General features: G+C 41.7%; 1 protein-coding gene across 2 annotated transcripts in view; it reads right to left on the reverse strand.

The window, feature by feature from the left end:
• LOC113888439 (multidrug resistance-associated protein 4-like) overlaps positions 1 to 21,583 on the reverse strand; it is a 159,651-nt gene that overhangs the window by 121,701 nt on the left and 16,367 nt on the right. For both annotated transcript variants that reach the window (XM_027535568.1, XM_027535569.1), the window contains exons 3-10: positions 21,325 to 21,549; positions 17,375 to 17,464; positions 16,161 to 16,324; positions 14,904 to 15,029; positions 13,259 to 13,508; positions 7,419 to 7,520; positions 5,079 to 5,168; positions 3,351 to 3,542 (exon numbers count right to left, since the gene is read on the reverse strand). In XM_027535568.1, the coding sequence (XP_027391369.1) occupies positions 3,351 to 3,542; positions 5,079 to 5,168; positions 7,419 to 7,520; positions 13,259 to 13,508; positions 14,904 to 15,029; positions 16,161 to 16,324; positions 17,375 to 17,464; positions 21,325 to 21,549 (1,239 nt within the window). The remainder of the gene's footprint in view (positions 1 to 3,350; positions 3,543 to 5,078; positions 5,169 to 7,418; positions 7,521 to 13,258; positions 13,509 to 14,903; positions 15,030 to 16,160; positions 16,325 to 17,374; positions 17,465 to 21,324; positions 21,550 to 21,583) is intronic.

Below are 21,583 nucleotides of genomic sequence, written 5' to 3' on the forward strand. Positions count from 1 at the left end.
GCCAAAACCAAACACCTGGTCAATAGAGCCACTGGGACTCCATTCCTGAGCCTTCTGACTCCTGGACCTTGGAGTTGACATCATCAGCCTGAATCAACACTGCCAGTGTGATTAGTTCGTGTCTCCCTGTTTTGTTACAGAAAAGCTTTCAGCTCAATGAACTTAAACAATTACTTCAATCAGATCTAGTGTAATACATCTAGTTGTTACTAATATATGTTATATAAAAATGTTGCTTTTAGAAAGATGGTGACAACGATCCTACATGCAGGGCAGCAGAGGAGACACATGTAAAGAACAGACTTTTGGACTCAGTGGGAGAAGGCGCAGGTGGGATGATTTCAGAGAATAGCATGAAAACATGTATATTACCATATGTAAAATAGATGACCAGTGCAAGTTTGATGTATGAAGCAGGGCACCCAGAGGGATAGGGTGGGTAGAGAGGTGGGAGGGGGGGTTCAAGATGGGGGAACACATGTATACCCATGGTCAATTCATGTTGATGTATGGCAAAACCATCACAATATTGTAATTATCCTCCAATTTTAAAAATAAATTAATTAAAATATTTGTTGCTTTTTTATGGTTTTTCCTTCAGGATTTGGGGGAGGTGGGAGTAGGGAGAATAGTAAGGAGAAATCTTTATTATATTTATATGGATGGCTGGGTGGATGGAGAGAAAAAAGAATAGTAACAATAACTACCACTTACTGAAACCCTGGTTTGTTTACATTTCACAGGTATTTTCTGTAGCCTTTACAGTAATCCCACCCCTCCCCCATTTAATAAGAAAGGAAACCGAGACAAACACCTGGAGTCACTACCCAGGACTGTTCTCTCCAAAGGCCAAGCTTTTTCTGCCATACATGCTGTCTCTGTGTCTACAGGTCAGACTAACTCCAGGACGCCACTATTTCCTGTGATTGTCTTACGTCCATCCACTGATATCTGGAATCCAAAAGGAGATAAGCAGAGGCTCTCTTAACTTACTAAGTAGTTCCCAGGTGTCATAAAGACCATGCTGACCTCTTGCTAATCAGAGTCATAGATGACATTTCAGAGCAACAACAAAACCTCCTGGAAACCCTCTGATGCAATGTCCTCATTTTGCTACAGAAACATCAGAGGTCCAGGCAGGTAACAGGACATGTCCAGAGTGACAGCAGGCAAGTGATGAAGCTGGGGCCAGAACTCTCCTCTCTGCTACTTCTCCACGCTGGGCCTCCCTTCCTGCCAAGGAAGGAATGGACCCCAACTCCATGTCCAAAGTACACAGTCCATGTTTATAAACATCACATCATGTTCAGAAGAAGCGCTGTGCAGCTCAGTCCTGCAGAGCCCCTTTCCACAGAGTCTATGTTGCACACAAGCCTAGGGTGGGTGAAGCCCCAGGACACTGTCCATGTTATTGGTCCAGTCACCCCATGAGGCTCCAGCAAAGTATCTGCCCCCCGGATCTGATCTTGAGCTGTAAAGGTAGAGATGAGGTGTCTCATCACTCCAGGCCTCAGTTTTATTAACTATAAAATGAGGATAAGAACATCAAAGACACTCATAAAGAATGAATAACTCATAAATCTAATTTTTGTGTGTGCATGTGCACATGGACTGAATAAATGGGAGCTACTGTTCTCATTTGCTTTCCCTTCTTTTCTTACATGGTATCTACACCATTTAACAAAAATCTATCTCATTCCTGCTAATTTGACATCATTTCCACAAACATACAATCACCCAGGAACAATAACTCAGAAGAAACAAGCCCATTAAACAAGCAATTCTGTTTGTCCACATCATTGTAAAATTCTGCTCACCTGATACAGCGCTTCCCAGGTGGCGCTAGTGGTAAATAACCCACCTGCCAATGCAGGAGACATAAGAGACGTGGGTTTAATCCCTGGGTTGGGAAGGTCCCCTGGAGAAGGGCAGGGCAACCCACTCCAGCATTCTTGCCAGTAGAATTCAATGCACAGATGAGCCTGGTGGGCTATAGTCCATGGGGCCGCAGAGCTGACTGAAGTGACTTGGCACACACACGTGCGCGCCTGATACAACCTATGATGCTCAAGCCATTGTTCCAGGAGAATTACTATTTCCTCACAAAGCAGGTTTGGAGCCTTGAAAATCTGTCTCTGTCTTTTCCTCTCAGTACAAAAGAACAGTCAGATGTCCAGACTGCACTGAACAGACCCCAGAGGAAGACCTTTAATGCTATTATTCACTAACTTTTACAACCTGAAAGAGTAACATAGTATTTAACATTATTTACCCTTTTTCTTTTCTTTTTGCCAAACTGTACTCTCCTATCAGTTTAGTTCTTATTAGTTACTCACTAATCTTATTTACATCCCAAGGTATAGGTAAACCTTTCATCTTACCATTTTCTGTGAAATTCAATTCTGTTTCTGAAAATAATATCCTTCAGTGAAATGACACAGTATTAAAATGTGTGTGTGTGTGTGTGTGTAAGATTATTTTTATCTTTTATTTTACTTTATTTTTGTTCTTTTGTTGTTTTTTTTAATATAAATTTATTTATTTTAATTGGAGGCTAATTACTTTACAATATTGTATTGGCTTTGCCATACATCAACATGAATCTGCCATGGGTTAGTATTCTGGTTTCCTTAAAAAATAAATTACAAGTCAAAAAGGAAGTGGAGAAACTCATAGACTGAAAGGGACCAAGGAGGCATTAACTAAGTGCAGAGAGCAGACCTTACGTGGATTCCAACAATGGTGCGGGAGATTTCTCCGTGAGATGATTAACAACATGTAAACACAGACTAGCAGGTGGGTGATATTAACGAATTTGAGGTATTTTTCAGGTGAAATAGTGATTCTTTCCCCCAAAGCTTTCCTATCTTTTAGAGAAAACTAATGAAATGTTTACAGATGAATTAATTTGAGGTCTAGGATTTGCTCCACAATACTCTGGGGTGGGAGTGGGGCTGGCAGAGGGCAGGGGTAGAGATGCAGCAAGACTGGCCACCAGTTGAATCTGGCTGAAGCTGAGGGTGGTAATGAGGGTTCATTATACCATGCTCTCTATTTTTGTAAATTTTTGTAACTTTCCATTAAAAACAGTTGAAAGTGAATGAAACTTCACAGAATGAAACAATCCACCCTGCAGATAATGTATTTTGAGAGGGTCATTATCCCATAAGCATTAAAACGGCAGCATATGTAAATATGTCTGCATTATTTACCAAGAAGACCTGCTTAAATATTAAGCAATATTGAAAAATCAATTTTTTATAAAGAACTTTTAACAAAACTTGTAGATTAAAATCAACACTATCATCATTGGAAATTCAAGTATATGCAACTCAGAAGTCATTACTCACCTCTTCCAAAGCACAAGCTTTTATTACTTCTTCATATCGGTCTTCTTCATATTTCTTCCCAAATAAAATGTTACTCCTCACAGTTCCTGGAAACACCCAGGGCTGCTGCGAAACATATGCGATCCTCCCATGCACGCTGATCTTCCCCTGGCCTGGGGGCAGCTCCCCCAGCAGAGCATGTAACAGTGAGGACTGAAACAGAAGGGAACCCACACATGTGAACAGGGTGCACTCAGGACGGAACACAACCCACAGCACAGCTGACCCCATCCTGGTGCTTGATACAGCATAAACACTTTCATTTAGAACAGGATAAAGTACAGCCCTCGCAGTTGACACAAAAAAAAATTGAAAATAACACTAATGGTCAATGAAAATAATGACTGACAAGGAATATATTAATAGTATAAACAATCTACTCTGCCCGAATATCCGCCAAATGAAATTCTACTCAGCAAAGAATAATTATGAATGTTTAACATCCGTCTCTAGCAGAGCCTGGCAAAATGTATATTTTCTGTATATGATGTTTAGTGCATCCTGCATCTGGTATCCTTTACTTAACAAACACTTGTTTAAAAACTATGTGTGAAGAATATATCCAAAGATGATTAACTGAAAGAACTGTGAAGTGAGTTGTGTCTGCAGAGCAAAGTCCATCATAGAGGAAATCAGCACCCTTTCATATACACATCCCACATTTTAAAAAATAATTTTATTTATTTATTTTTAGTTCTTTTTTTTAATTTATTTTTTTACAATGTTGTGTTAGTTTCTGCCATACCACAATTCTAATTTTATTTATTTTTGCTTGCGCTTGGTCTTCATTGCAGTGCATGGATTTTCCTGTTGAGGAGCACAGGCTCTAATGCACAGGCTTCAGCAGTTGCAGCCCATGGGCTCAGTAGTTGCAGCTCCCAGGCTCTGGAGCACAGGCCCAACAGTCGTGGTGCACAGGCTTAGTTGCTCCACATATGGGATCTTCCTGGACCAAGGACCGAACCTGTGTCTCCTGCATTGGCAGGTGGATTCTTTTACCACTGAGCCACCAGGGAAGCCCACATCCCACATTAAATTTCTGTATTTTGTTGTTTCAGACCAAGCACACGTGCACCTTTCCTTTCAATCCTCAACATCACACAGATGTGGTGTGTCCATGCTGTCAGAGCTCTCATCACACTGGGCTAAAATAACCTGCCTGCATATCTGTCTCACTCCAGAACCTGGTTGCCTCTGAAAGGCAGAGAGTCAGAGTCTTGCTCACATCTGTACCTTTAGCTCCAGCACGTGGAGAACATTCACTACACGTGCACTGACAGGATCAAGTCAAGTCACAGGAGGAAATGCTCAAAGCTTCCGGGAAGAGCCTTTACTACCTACAGACTTCTTGGAAAGGCCACTAAGATGAAAAAAAGTCCCCATTGTCTCTGTCTATCCTGAGCAGTTGTCACTTAAATAATTTCCTTCACTGAGATATCCAAATTCCCCACAAGCAGTTCCTAACTTGGCAAAGTGAAGCAAAAAGAAAAAGACAGTGTACATTTATCCAGATTTATTTGGCCATGGAACATTCTTGTAAAATGAATGTTCCATGGAACACACCTGGAGGAACACTGTTCTAGACACATTCGATTCAAACTGAGTCACACTCAGCTCTGGGTTCCACTCTGAGGATTTAACAGGAGCTGCAGTGTTGCATTAAAGCTGACAAAAGGCATCACAACTTACCTTTCCTGCGCCCACAGGTCCGACCACAGCTAACAGTTCACCGGGCCTGACAGAAAAGGAAAGGCCTTGTAGGGTTGGAGTCTCTGATGCCTACAAATTAAAGTTCATGAAAATGTACCCATTTCAATAAAGTAACACAAATTGTTTTACAAAGTGGAAAAGAGCAATAATAAACATAATTGATATGCAAAATATAACCCACATTTTTCTCTTTCCTATTTTAAGACACTGAGTCCTGGAGAGTCTTCATCTAATCTTATCTCTTTGGGGATTTGAGGCAGCTTTAGCTGACTTTAAAAAGGTTCCTTCTTTTACTAGATTCCCATATGGACAGAGGAATGTTTCATCTCCTACACCACTGGGCTCATTTCACATGCTAGCAAAGTAATGCTCAAAGTTCTTCAAGCTAGGCTTCATCAGTACATGAACTGAGAACTTCCAGATATACAAGCTACAATTAGAAAAGGCAGAGGAACCAGAGATCGAATTGCTGGCACCTGTTGGATCACAGAAAAAGCAAGATAATTCCAGAAAAACAACTACTTTTGTTTCACTGACTAAAGCCTTTGACTGTGTGGATCACAACAAACTGTAGAAAATTCTTAAAGAGATGGGAAGACCAGACCACGTTACCTGATACCTGAGAAACCTGTATGTACGTCAAGAAGCAATAGCTAGAACTGGACATGTAACAATGTACTGGTTCAAAATCAGGAAAGGAGTATGTCAAAGCTGTATGCAGTCACCCTGCTTATTTAACTTTTTTTTTTAATTTAATTTAATTTTATTTTTTAACTTTACAATATTGTATTGGTTTTGCCATATATCAAAATGAATCCGTCACAGATATACATGTGTTCCCCATCCTGAACCCTCCTCCCATGATGCAAAATACCCAGCTAGATAAATCACAAAATGGAATCTAGAATTCTGACATAATATCAACAATCTCAAACATGCAGATGATACCACTCTAATGGCAGAAAGTGAAGAGGAACTAAAGAGCCTCTTGATGAAGGCTGAAAGAGGAGAGTGAAAAAGGTGGCTTAAAACTCAACTTTCGAAAATCTAAAATCATGGCATCTGGTCCCATCACTTCATGGCAAATAGAAAGGGAGAAAGTGGAAACAGTGGCAGATTTTATTTTCTTGTGCTCCAAAATCACTTCAGACAGCGATTGCAGCCATGAAATTTAAAGATGCTTGCTCCTTGGAAGAATAGCTATGACAAAACTATACTGTGTATTAAAAAGCAGAGATATTACTTTGCCTATAAAGGTCCACATAGTCAAAGCTATGGTTTTTCCAGTAGTCATATATGGATGTGAGAGTTGGACCATTAAGAAGACTGAATGCTAAAGAATTGATGCTTTTGAACTGTGGTGTTGGAGAAGAGTCTTGAGAGACCCTTGGACAGCAAGGAGATCAAACAAATAAATCCTAAAAGAAATCAATCTTGCATAGTCATTGGAAGGACTGATACTGAAGCTGAAGCTCCAATACTTTAGCCATCTGATGCGAAGAGCCAACTCATTGGAAAAGACCCTGATGCTGGGAAAGATTGAAAGCAGGAGAAGAGGATGACAGAGGATGAGATGGTTGGATGGCATCACCGACTGGATGAACATGACTTTGACCAAGTTCAGGAAATGGTGGAAGGACAGGGAAGTCTGGCGTGCTGCAGTCCATAGAGTCACAAAGAGTTGGACATGACTGAGCAACTGAACAAAAACAACAGAAATACTGGGGTGGGTATCCATCCCCATGGACAGAAGGGCCTGGTGGGCTACAGTCCATGGGGTCACAAAGACTCAGACACAACTGAAGCGACTGACACTTCACAATTAAGCCCAAAATATTAGATCTGGGTTTTCAAGAAAAGATGTATTTGTGCTCTATGTCTTTTGTTTAAGGTGATCCTATTGTATAGCACAGGAAATTATATTTTTGTAATTATTTTTATAACTTAATATAAAATTTATAACAATTTTATAATTGTTTTATACTTATTTTATAATTATATTTATATAGTCTATAATAAAACAATGAAAAATGAAAATTAAAAGAATAATTTACATACTTTAAGTTCAACATGTGCTAATACACTGAAAGCTCTCTTGAAAATGAAAAAAAGAGCAACATATCAAATGCCTCAGGCTGATTTTACACTTCATCTCCATTGATTGCAAACCTTATTCCTATTCTGAGAATTTTTATAACATATTCTCAGTAAATGAGAAAGTCACATTTTACAGTATGTGTAAAATCTCAAAATTTTCTAATAAATCTATGTCACAGTTGTCTTTTAGCAGGCACAATTTTGGAAAGCAAAGTGTCTTACCTTTTCCCAAGAAGCTGAAAAAGCTTGCACATCCACGATTGTTTTACCACCCGATGGCAGCTGAGGGTAGCACTGTGATACCTCATCAAGTAACAGAAAGTTCTACAGAAAAAAGGCAAAACACAGATTTTTTTTTACTTCAAAAACAAAGCACAAACAAAACAATTGCTTCCCTGGAATTTGCAATAAAAAGTTTGATACCTATCATTTATACCTACCTATCATTTTACAACTGTATTTTATTAGGTCTTGGTTCATAGAAGAAATATTAAATAGTATATAGTATGTAACATACTATTATTATAGTATATATACATCTAAATACATAATACATGATAGCATATATATAATATTGCATATACATACATATATATCGCATGTCTGCATGTGCATGTATAGGTTCATGTATAAAACAAATGGTTCCTAGCCATGAGGCTTCTTTGTACTTTCTTAACAAGTGCACTGGTTCCTCTCTGAGAAGAAATTATGGATTTAAACTCCAATACATTTAGAAGCTGGACATTTTTATTGCTTTACTTGTGTTAGCAACAATAAACAGGTGAGCTGGTAGGAAATTATTTCATAAATATTAACTGAATCCCACCATGTGCCAAGCACCATGTGACACTGTTAGGAACACAGACAGGAAGGCCCTTCCCAGGCCGTCAGGAATCAGGTGGCAGAAGACAGGCTGGGAACACAAGACCAATGACAGAGACTCTGAGTGCAAACCCTGTACTCAACGCTTTTCTCCTCGTGTGTGTCAAATCTATATCACTGCTTGTCATCATTCTAAAAAGAAAACACTCTTAAGTTTCTATGCCTTAAAAAATATTTCACAAGCATCTTTTCACAAATGCTGTCTCTTGTCCTTACTTGGTGCCCCCCTCCTCCGCAGCAGGAATGGCCACAGCTACCACTTGTTATCTTCTACACCACTTGGCAGTCAATCGATGCAAAGTAGCTGAATAAGACAAGGTCTTATAAACTGCTACAAAGCTGACAAACACATACAAGAAAACTCCCTCTTGCCTTGCAAATGCTAGACATAATTCAATGAGAAAAGCTAGAGGGGTAGAGATACTGAACACACAACTTAGACCATTCCCACTCCCCAAGGTCCCAGAACTGTGAACATGGGGCAGAAATGGCTGGCTGTCCTCAAAATCTGCTCTCATTCTTCTGAGGTAACAGACCCTGGATTTTAGGTGCACTTGGCAGCTAAAGTGCCCTCTGCTTCTAGACTCCCAAGCAGATAGAAGCAGCCATGCAACCAAATCCAGGTCAGTGGAGAGTGACAGCAACCAGGACCTTCCTCCACTCAAAGGCCTGGACCTTGGGGGCTGCCAGCTGGGTCGAGGTCACATGTGATGGGATAACAAGAGAGAAAGAGTCTGGGTCTCTAACACCACGGAGATGGACTGGTTGGATCTCCTTGCAGTCCAAGGGACTCTCAAGAGTCTTCTCCAACACCACAGTTCAAAAGCATCAATTCTTAAGTGCTCAGCTTTCTTCATAGTCCAACTCTCACATTCATACATGACTATTGGAAAAACCCATAGATTTGACTAGACAGACCTTTGCTGGTAAAGTAATGTCTCTGCTTTTTAATGGTTGCTGTAAATGTAATCAATTAAAGTGAGATCACAGTGGAGTAGGGTGAGCCCTGAATCCAGTAAGACTGGAGTCCTCATGAGAAATGTAGAGACAGATTTACACACAGAAAACAGCTTCCCTGATGGAGAGAAAGGCTGGAGTGATGGCAGTTACAAGCCAAGGAATGCCAAGTTTGGCCTTCAACCACTCAAAGCTAACAGAGGCAATAAAGGGTGCTCCCTTATCGGATTCAGAGGGATCCTGACCCTGCTGACACCTTGATTTTAGACTTCTGTCCTTCAGGACTGTGAAACAACACATTCCTGTGGTTTTAGGCCACGTGGTCTGTGGTACTTCATATCCGCAGCCCCAGGAAACCCATACAGAGCCTCACAAGGATTCTTGGATGAGAGAAAAACAAATGACCCCTGTAAGCAGCTTTACCATGGGTAACTCTGGGACCCACAGGCAAACCAAATTCTAACCCATATGGGGAAAAACTGAAACAAGCATGTGAGGATGTTTGAGAAAGAAAACAACACATAAACAATAATCTACTACCTTAAACACCTTGACATCCCATCTATCATGCCTCAGAGTCATAAATGTGATTGCAACCTTCTACTTAAAATGAATAACTGGTCAAAGGCAGTTTAGTTCAGTTGCTCAGTCATGTTCGACTCTTTGCGACCCCATGAACCGCAGCACACCAGGCCTCCCTGTCCATCACCGACTCCCGGAGTCCACCCAAACCCATGTCCATTGTGTCAGTGATGCCATCCAACCATCTCATCCTCTGTCATCCCCTTCTCCTCCTGCCCTCAATCATTCCCAGCATTAGGGTCTTTTCAAATGAGTCAGTGCTCTGCATTAGGTGGCCAAAGTATTGGAGTTTCAGCTTCAACATCGAACTGGTCAAAACTGAATGTGAAAAACGTTCTGCAGGAAAAGAAAGATGTGATCCGTGCATTTCTCTCAAAGCCAAGCTGGTGGGAGATGTGATTCATTCATGCCCTCCTCCTCTCATCCAGGCTCACTGAGAACCTAGCACCGGGCATGGTGACTCCTACCCTCCCCGAGCCTGAGTTCAAAAGGAGGCAGGATGGACAGATGGTGGTCTGAGGACACGTTGGCAGGCTTTCAACCACCACAGCCTGAGTTCTCTCTCCACACCATCTCCTACATTGTCAGCCAGGTACCAGCTCTCATCTGTTCTAAAACAGTTCATCTCTCTCCCAATTCTCTTTTCCCCTTGAAACAACATAGTTTAGAATCTCACTCACCATTAGTCATCTCAATAATACAGCTTTTATTTTTCTGATTCCTTCTGCAACATCACTGACCTTACCCCAAGACAACTCCCTCCTGATCTTACAGCCTCTCTGAGAGTGTCCACAAGCTTAACACCCCCCAGTGACCCAAAGCACCTAAGTCCACACTCCACTGGTGGCCTCTGCCTGGACACCCTGAGTTCTAACTCCACCCATCCTTCCAGCCCTTCTTAAATACTAGCCATATTGAAATTAGCTCAGTACATACCCAGCTGGCACTGCCCTTCCTACTTCTGAATCCCCAGAAGGATAGTAAGTCACGTACAGAGGAGACACTACATCATTTGTGCACTTTTACTGTCCCAACTCCAACTAAGACCGAGCCCTGCACAGTCAGCCCATTGAGGGCATCAGCTAAAAGAAGGAACAGACTGCACGGCTGTTCAAACCATCCAACCACTGACTGCATGGCTACAGCCTTACACAGTCTAAGCTGACAGAGCAACAAGCAAAAGGTGATGAGACAGGCTGGGACCCAGGACCCTTTATGGGAGCGTTTGCACCTGAACAAACATTTCTTTGAGCAACAAACTACAAAGAAACCATAAGGGACTAAATATAACTGCACACATACAAAGGCAATTTCAAACAGTAAGACATAAAAACACCACAAGCCAACTGCCATTTCTGAGCTGCTGGGAGCAAAGCAGGGAACTGCATATGATTTTGACACACGGCACCTACAAGATGGTGGGCAGACCACACAAGTCATCCCTGCGGCTCAAACGACCAAGCCTCCCCTACCCTCACCCCACTTAAGGAACCAGTCGGCCCATCTCAAAGAATCAACGGGGCATCAGTTTCTTGTTTTCATATTTTGTGCTGTAGCACAAGCCTCAGAAAGCCTTGTCTGAATTTATCGTCTGGCCTATTATCAATTTCTATTGATTAAAAAGACCAAGGGCCCTGGAGAGTAATGTATATGTTATATATTCAGTCTGCTGCTGCTGCTAAGTCACTTCAGCCATGGTCTGACTCTGTGTGACCCCATAGATGGCAGCCCACCAGGCTCCCCCGTCCCTGGGATTCTCCAGGCAAGAACACTGGAGTGGGTTGCCATTTCCTTCTCCAGTGCATGAAAGTGAAAAGTGAAAGTGAAGTCGCTCAGTAGTGTCTGACTCTTCTCGACCACATGGACTGCAGCCTACCAGGCTCCTCCGTCCATGGAATTTTCTAGGCAAGAGTACTGGAGTGGGGTGCCATCGCCTTCTCCAATATTCAGTCTAGACAGAATCAAATACAGTTTCAACTTGAGCATGTAACCAATATTGAGTGTGTGTATATTAGAATAGAAATCCTTCACTTTCAAAGAAAAAAGAAAGAAAAGGAAAATTATGCCCTAAGTGAATTCAATTTATTGAGCATTTGTCCACAAATAATAGTCCTGAGGGGAACAGATGTCAGTCTTCCAAGAGTTAAAATGAGACCCCATTCTATACATGATCAGCTCCTAAAAGCATCAGAAGTGCTGGCTGGATTTTTTTCCAGGACTCAGTCTGATGAAAGAGCTGAAATTAAATGGCCATTAGCCAGGAAGTGCAGACCCAGAACAGGTTATGCAGTAAAGTATAAAAGTCAGAACTGCAGCCACAAAGACTGACTTCCCAGTGGCTGGTAATGGAAAACCTAAAGCTGCTTTGTGAACAATATAACCTCAGAGGCACATTTGACTGGATGCAAAAATCATTGAAGACTTTTAGTGCTTTGAAGTTGAGATCTTTTGCAATTCTATTGGAGTCATTCAGTGCCAAGACTATGGGTCCCCCTTCCTCTCTTCAATAAAAATAGAGCCTTCTTGGGCTTTTGAGGTCATAATAAATCATTCATTTTCACAGAGCCCATTTAATCTTCATTTTAAACAGAAATACTTGAGCACCTACTGTGTGCAAGGCCCTAGTCTTCATGATAAAAATTATTTACCCCTGACTAGAGACAGTTTTCAGAGAAGGCAATGGCACCCCATTCTAATACTCTTGCCTGGAAAATTCCATGCACGGAGGAACCTGGTGGGCTGCCGTCCATGGGGTCGCTAAGAGTCGGACACGACTTCACTTTCACTTTTCACTTTCATGCATTGGAGAAGGAAATGGCAACCCACTCCAGTGTTCTTGCCTGGAGAATCCCAGAGACGGGGGAGCCTGGTGGGCTGCCGTCCATGGGGTTGCCAAGAGTTGGACATGACTGAAGTGACTTAGCAGCAGCAGCAGAGAGAGTTTATAAAAGAGACAGGAGGTATGGTGGGAATCACAGGTTTGAAAGGAAGGGGGCAGCTAGAGACAGGCTTAGACACTAAGCAAAATAAGGACAGGAACAAAAATGCAGAGATCAGACATCAGCAGGAAAACATCTATGGAGCAAAGAATCTAGTTTTAAACACAGAGAACTAAGTGAAGCTGAGGCCACTCTTCCTGCCCTGGGAATAGGACTTCTCAGCAAGTTCCTCCCCTCCCGGCCCAGAGAGGAATCCTGTTCACCCTGGTACTGTGCACAGTTGCTGCCTAGTCATTCCAGGTAGCACAGGAAATGCAATCTGTTTGTGTCTCCTGCTTTCAGACATTTTAATTGTCCAGCAGTCATCCCAGAGACGGGGGAGCCTGGTGGGCTGCCGTCTATGGGGTCGCACAGAGTCGGACACCACTGAAGCGACTTAGCAGCAGCAGCAGCAGCCATCACTGAACATCAGGAGCCTGTGAGGCTTTATTTATGCTACTGTCCATAAAGGAGCATGGGTCTTATGATACTTTTAACACACTTTACCTAAGAAAAGAGGGAAATACATACATTTTGGAAAGACTGCCAACTTGGCACTGAAAGAGTTAAATCTCACCTAACTGGCACACAATGACACCACATAAAAAGAGGCATTTTAGGTAAAATCCACCTATAACTTTAAAAAGTTATTTTTCACTAAACCTTGATTCTTCGGATGCTGACGACGGCCTCTGACACCTTCTCGATGGCCATGGGGAAGTAGAGGGTGCTCGAGAACCGCAGAGCCTCAAACAGCGTCACCACCACAAACACTTGGCTGGCTGTGATCAGGTTGTCAAGGAGCTCATTGGCGATAAAGGTAACAAAAATCATGATTTTGCTCACAGCAAAAAATGATGTCAAATTCATGGCCCTAAGGTAGGAACTTCTCAGAATCTTGGAAATTTCCTTCCTATAAAAGAGAATAGGATATAGGTTTTATAAGAAGCATCAATATACAAGACATGGATTCAGTGCCACGTGTGAGTGGCCCCTTTCTAGGGAGTGGACACACAGATAAAGATAAACCATCCCTCACCTCACTACACAGTGCACACTTGGGGTTCCCCAACACCAGTATCACACACTGCATCACCACTTCAATCTTTCAAGTGAAAAGAGGCTTAATGTCACACTTTCAAACATTCTGCATCAGTCAGACTGGGTTTGAACATTCATTCAACAAACATTCATAATCACAAGTCCTGGGCCAGGCTCCTCACAGAAAGACACAACCTGTCCCCTCCAGGGGCTCATGAATGTGTTGGAGAAGAGAATTAGCAACCAAAACACTTGGGAGACAATGGACAGAGACCGTCAGCACAGCCCCCAAGGGAGCCCAGAGCAGAGGTGTGCAACTCTGAGCAGTAGAGTCAGGGCAAGTCATACACACATGTGGACCCTGAGAAGATGAACTGGAGTCAATCAGGCTTGGTGGAGGCCAGAATAGAAGGAAGAAGGAAGTGTATTCCCAGCAGATGGAGGGGCCCCCACAAAGGTGCAAAGTTAGAGGTGACAAGGTAGAGTCAGAGAAATGCTCATCAGATATTTAAATGAAAGATGGAGAAACATCCTACAAACATGAAGCAAAACAAAAGGAACAGTATTTTCATAGCTCCATTTGAAATTAATAATAGGGATTCATGAGCTTTCCTGGTGGTAAAGAATCTGCCTGCAATGCAGGAGACATGAGTTCAATCCCTGTGTCGGGCAGATCCCCTGGAGGAGGAAATGGCAACTCACTCTAGTATTCCTGCCTGGGAAATTCCAAGGACAGAGGAGCCTGGTGGGCTACAGTACATGGGGTCACAAAGAGTTGGACACGAACAAGCAACTATGCATGACAATGACAAAGAACAGTGATTCATATAGTTTGGCTCAATACAAGTACACCCAGTCTCTATAATCTCCCTGTTTGTACTCCATCAACATAAGTTACAATTTTAGTTTGCATGTCATTGTCTCAAATGCTAAATATCTTAAAAGCATTGCTCATTAGGATTTGAGGTATTAAGAACTACTTAGAATTTCATTTCTATACAGGTAAGAAGCATATATATTTTTTCCTTTGAGACGATAGTAAATGGAAGAGTAGGTTAAATGATGTCTCCACTATTCTACAGAACCCTCCTGCAACATGTAGAGGATGCAGTGAATAGTAAGCATTTAAGCTCACCTTAATGTGAAGGTGAACTTAAAAATGTATTTGGTAAGACATCGAAAGCATTTAGTAGACTAGGAAATAAACCATGAAAGTATGGAGTAAGATATATATGTATATATATATACATATATATCTCACACTTACCTTCTCAATCTGGTAATAAGGTTTATGAATGACTGTTCCCAAACATTCATTTTTACTGTTCTGATGCCAGTTATGACTTCACTCATGGTCCTGATCCTGTCGTCTGTGAGAGCTGCGGTCCTACTCCTGAGGGGACAGACGTGAGACAAGCCTCAGTGACCACAGCCCAACTTCCCTCAGCAGCAGCAGCAGGAGTGGGCACGGAGGCGGGGCTAGGAATCAAAAGATTCTCTACAGCCCTTTTGCACTTAGAACACAGGCAGGTCCTACTCAAAGTACAAATGGAGAAAAGGGTTTCAGTTAGGAAGTCAAACACTCAGCCCATTTCAAGAAGTAACTTGGAGAATGTGCAGCATCGGTTAAGGAAAACCTGAAATGAGTCAGATACAAACCACCTGTTCAAAGAGGTCACAGTCAAGTAGGGAAGGCAGAAAAGCACCCAAATCTACCAGGAAGACATGGTTGTGCTGTAATAAAACAGGAATAAAGTTCTGGGGAGCAGAAAAGATGGTGCTGTTAATTCCAGCAGGAAAGGAGAACAAGAAGAGCTTCACAGACCTGGTAGCACTGGAACAGGGCCTTGGAGGATAGGGAACCTCTCTCCATATCAATGGCAGGAAAGGGAATTCCAAATAGAGAAAGACACCAAGCATAGAACGGAACACAGACAACGTTGACACACAAGGCTCAATGAGCTTCAAATAGCTCATCTCCATCACCTGACAACCACCCACTTCCAACCCTCTGGCTTCAGGTCTAACTCAGCAGCAGAAGGCTCTTCACCACCAGCCACTTTTCTATCACATGTGCTGCTGTGAATGTGGGGCTTCATAAAGACACAATGAAGATCAGCCTGGGCCTTGGGGTGCTTATAACTTATTGGAAACATGAACAGAATACCTGAAAAGGTTCCAACAGGAGCATAACAAAAATATATGTGGTGAGAAAAGGGTCTACAAGATTATTACTATTTAAAAAGATTTAAATAACTTGGACATGGGTAAATTCTGCTGAAGAACACTCTACTTATTTAGATATGGTGCCAAGAGGACCCAGTGAATGCCTTCACTGTTCCTGTTTCAGGATCAGCCTTCAGTTTAAGGCTGGAGCCTTCACTGGCTAAGCCTGAAGGGTCTACAACCTACACAAAGAAGAGACCAGAAAAGGCATTTGTCTTGTTTTCAACAAAAGCATCAAGCAGACTGTGGATGTTACCAATTACATAGTGTCCATTTTTAAAAGAAGTGTTTCTCTTACCGGAGTGATGAAAATGACATCCCAAAGCAGCTTTGCAAAAGCAGAAGAATAATGAGAACCGCCATCCCAGCAAGACACGACATTCCTATTTCCATCCAGAGCAGGGCGGTCACTGCGATAACCTGCAGTGGCCCCACCCACAGATAGTGCAAGAACACAGTTACCTTAAAAGAGAGAGACAAAGCCTTCTTAGGACTGCATACAATACAACAAGTGAGGACACAGTGTAGAAACAATCTGCTCTGAAGGAACAGACAGGAACCTAAACAGCAATGACCTCACTGGGTTTTAAACATGCTGAAGCAGAAATTCAAGTGTCCACCCCAGACGATGCCATTCAGGGGCAGCACAGGGCTGGCTTCAGGGATGTCCTGGGAGAATCAGAACAGCAGCACTGAAGGAAGATGTCGATTTTGTCCACAACACAGATGAGCTCAGGGCTTCCCCAAATGCTCTCTGTCCTAGAATTTAGACCCCATCTCCTCTGGGGAACCATGGCATCCCAGGAAAACCTATATTATGGTACCTACCACTTTCTCCAATAATTACTTGTGTATTTAGCTCCCTGATAGGCTGTGGCTTGTATAGGGCAAAAACTAAGCTTGGCTCATCTCTGAAAGTGAGCAGGGGCCTCACTTCATGTTTGATGAATGAATACTTGAAAGAGAAGTATCTAGTGCAACACAGATCTGACCAACAGCTACAAGGCCCTGGGTAATGTGATCTATGCATAAGGTCAGTGGACAAAAGACTGTGGAGGGGACGGTAGAGAGGAGGTTGTGTCTTGCTGGGGACCACACATTTGGCATTATTCTTCGAAGGTTCCCTATGCAGCAGGCACTGATCAGGGTGCAGGGGAAAGAACAATCCCTCCCACCAGGCCTTCATCATCCAGAGGAGGAGGAAGACAGTTCAGCAACAGCCACACCACGTGCCAAGAAGGGCCGCTCCAGGAGGACCCCTAGAGACACTACCAAACCTGAGCAAGAACACTGCTGCCTATTTATTATTAGAAAAACAAAACTCTCATTTACAGAACAATACATATAATTACATCACAGTTGCACACAGAGAAATGAAAGTTGGATAAATAAAACCTTTGTCTTACATCCTCAGTGGAATCCTGGCCGACAAACCCTGGCACTTCGCATCCAATAAGCTGAACCCAGTGAGAAGGATGGGAAATGGAAGAGGATCCCTCAGGGACAGCTCACCTGGTCAAACCTGTTCACATCGTTGGACAGCAGGTTGACTATCTGGCCTGTGGTGGTCTTCCCCATGGCCGAGCTACTCAGGCGAAGTGTCTGAAATGAGACAGGGAGACAGAAAACTGGATTCCTAAGGTGATACCAAGTCATCTTAGAACATAACACAATGGAGCATGTGTTCCAGGGGTCTTGAGTGGTGTCAGCAGGAGCAGGATGACCCCTGACAGCAGGATTCTAGGGACCCTTGTTCAGCCTCTAACTCCTGAGTGTGGCAGCAGCCCCTCCAGCAAGGACGGCAAAGGGAGGAGCAGGAGGTAGAAGCAAAATCCCCACCCTATTTCATTGAACTTGGACCTGTCTGAAGGGTAAAGGGTGTAGGTTTACACTTAAGAGACAACTAAGTAATTTTGAGCCAAATTAGATGAGAGCAGAGAGGCTAATTTAAGGAAGGAAATTTGGAGACTTGGACTACAAATCTGGACTCAATCATTAATTCTGTGGGTGACAATATTTAAACACTTCAGGCTTAGATTGTTCATTCTGAAATGAGCAAGTATAATATTCAAAACACTTGCTGTGAGGAAACTGTGTTCTTAACACCAGTCTGCTGACCTACAAAAACCACAACCCGTGTTACATAATCCCTTTATTTAGTAAGAAAAATGCCCTAGAGATCTGAGGAAACTGAAGACACACCAGGAGCTGCTTCAACAGACCACCAACTGGAGCCACTGATCCAAACACAATTTTACACTTTATAAAAATGCTTTGTTTACTCTTCAAGTTAGAGAAAACCAATGATCAAGTGAGAATGTAAAATGATATAACCACAATGGAAGAGAATACGGAAGTTACTCAAAAATTAAACAAATTATCATACAATACAGAAATTATAGTACTAATGATATACTCAAGAAAAGCTAAAAACGCAAACTTGAACAGACAATTTAACTCATATTCAGAGCATCTATGTTCACAATAGCTAAAAGGTGGAAACAACTGTCCATTGACAGATGAGAGGATACACAGAATGTTGTATAGACCTATAATGTAATGTTATTCTGTCTTAAAAAGGAATTAAATTCTGACACCTGCTATAACACGGATGAACCTTGCAGATATTATGCTACAGGACATAAGCCACACACACACACAATGACAAACACTGTATGATTCCACTTAACAGAGGCACCTACAATAGTCAAATTCACAGAGAGAAGAAGAACGGTGCTGGGTAAGGGGACAGGGGTTGGGGAGTTAGTGTTTAATGGGTGCAGAGGTTCTGTTTGGGAAAAACAAAAAGTTTCAGAGATGAATTATGGTGATGGCCACCAACAATGTGAATGTACCTAATGTCACTAAATGCTGCATTGAAAAGGAGTGAAAATAGGACACTTTATGCAGTGTATATTTCCCCACAATAATAAAAAAAAAAAGATCAATGATCAAAAGCCAAAAGTAACTTTACCAAATTTGTGACAATGTATTAATAAATAAATGGTAAGTCATTTTTACTTATGGAACCTCCCATAGGATCATTCAAAATTCAGCTGAAAAGAGCATGAAAACGCTGAATGGGCCATGTTAGGAGTGGCAGATGTGCAGCCTTAGAGATCCCCTGGAGACCTGCCCCAGCCTGGAATCCATGGTGTAGACAAACTACAGCTACGAGCTTAGCAGCCACTCCATTTCTAACACTCGACCTGGTTTCTTCCCAGGACCAGGGATCAGGAGGTGGGGCCCAAGATGAACCACAAATGTTCAGAGGGGACTTTCAGAGCTGCTCTGTCGCACCAGTTTTTGGGTCCTAAGGAATCAGTCCACCTGTAACCTGAAAAGGAGTGTCTTGTTTCTACAACAGCAGGACTCTAGATGCAAGGCTGTGAACAAGGAAATCTGTCTTTCCCATGTTTCTGGAATTTCAGATTATGTCAATGGTGTAATCCCCACAATTTCTGACTTCATATAGGAACCATCTTTTGGGTATAATTAAGGCAGCAAATGAACATCTCGGGAGATGGTTACATTCACATAAGCCAACGTGCCAGGTCAGATCACGTTTCCAAAAGGCAAGATTTCAAAGTGTTAGAGGGGAGAGGAAGAAAAACAAGTGGACAATGGCTCACCTATGCAGCAAAGAGTGAGCTTTGACTAAACCATCACCTCACACCTAACTTAAAGCTTTCACAATGCAGTTCTGGTAAAATTTCATATTTATTATGAGAGTTATGGAGAAGGAAATGGCAACCCACTCTAGTATTCTTGCCTGGAGAAATCCATGGACAGAGGAGCCTGGCAGGCTATGGTCCGTGGGGTCACAAAGTGTCGGATACAACTGAGCAACTAGCACTCACATGAGAGTTAAGCATGATCTAAAAAGACAAACATTTAGCCAATTGGTGGGAAAATCTTGAGTATCCACCTCCTAAATGGTTAAAGATGCAACAGAATAACAAAGATGATGTTGAATGGCAATGAAGACCCTGACTGGAATGTGTTGGCACAGCTCAGATTTCCACATCACCCAGAAGGAAACCAACTCAGATGCTGCTGCCAAACAAGACAGTGAGGTCTCCAGGTTCACTCAGTCCCGGGATGTACAAGACTCTGATCAAGGAGAGATGAGACGACATCTCACTTTCTGCTGACAGAAGTATTCCGAAGAAATGGAAGCTCTAAATAAGTAGCAACCAGGTAAAAGAAGCAATATTTTAAATTTAAGCTGTTTGGGTTTATCTTTCAATGAGGGCTATATTTATTAATAAAAATTGCGTATGCTTAAGGTTACCACATGATGTTTTATATAAGTACACATTGGGAAATGATTACTATAGTAAAACCACTTAAAATATCCACTACCTAATACAGTTATCCTATTTTACATGTGTGGTGAGAACATTTAAGATCTACTCTCTTGGAAAATTTCAAGGCTACAATACAGTCAAATAAGGATTTTTTTTTTTTTTTAAAGCAAACAGTCTGAGGCAAAGAGGTATCCAAGGTCAAATTTAAACAGAATCCTTCAGTTCTTGACACTTATATATCTGTGGCAATACCTTTGTAAAGATACCTGAGATCCTTATTCCTTCTATACTAGTTTAGACCAGGGTAAATTGTGAAATAATTTCCTGGCATTCCTCAATACAAAATCGGTGAACACATTAAATTAGTTCTAATTAAAAGTGCTATGATGCATACTGAAGATAAAAGGAAATATTGTATTAAAGTAGCTTAAATGAAGAGCAACAAATTCTCTCTAGAATGAATGAAACTGTAAAATTTCAAGTTTTATCTCAAAAACCCTACTATTTTCTTTAATATCATTAACAACAATCACATCCATAGAATATAGTGAGTGAGTCTATATTTGGCATGAATTCTCTTTATATTTTCTCTAATTAACATAACTATATTGAATATAATTAGATGGGTCTTTTAAAATTATAATCATTCCCTTTCTCAAATACATTATCTGCTTCTAGATATAGTTTTATAGATCCAATATCCTTAGTTCCCTTTTAAATAAATATCTGATGTAAATTAAGGTTTTAATGAACAACAAAAAAAATTTTCTATAAACAGCACTATGGGATATAAGCATGAAGACACTAACAATCGGCTTGATACTTTTGATACTTATTTTTAAATATTAATTTAATATTTTAAAAATATAATTTAATATTAATTTAATACTACAAATTTAGTGGGTATTATGCCACAGCCTATGGCTAAAAGTTATCAAGGGCAGCCCTCATGTGATCTCAAAAGAAAACTTTTCATTATTTATTGGTAAAGTTTACTTCAACAACAACAAACTTGGCTTAATGCAAATAGCAAGCTTCTCTAGGAAGGTGTAAATGATCCCAGTTATGTAATTTTTAGTTTATAGAGAACCTTCCCTAAATGTCTCTGATGCTTCAGGAGAGGTACACACCATGGTACCGAGCAACACTCACCTTGCGGTAGATCATGTGGCACACGGCTACTCTCAGCCTCATCCCCACGCGCTGCATGTGGTAGAAGTACAAGTGGTGCAGAACGGCCCACAGGAGCACGCAGGCACTCAGCCCCGCCGCGTAGCCGTAGGCTTCGTGCAAAGCGGCAGAATCGGTGGGATTGTAGTTTTCAAAATAACTAATCATTTTCCCCAAAAATATAGGTTGGACTACTCTGGTGCCTTCCTAAAAGAAAAGAAAAGCCTTAATTAGACATGTC

This window comes from Bos indicus x Bos taurus, unplaced genomic scaffold (assembly GCF_003369695.1).
Source record: "Bos indicus x Bos taurus breed Angus x Brahman F1 hybrid unplaced genomic scaffold, Bos_hybrid_MaternalHap_v2.0 SuperScaffold_100135, whole genome shotgun sequence".
In the NCBI taxonomy this organism is placed as follows: domain Eukaryota; kingdom Metazoa; phylum Chordata; class Mammalia; order Artiodactyla; family Bovidae; genus Bos; species Bos indicus x Bos taurus.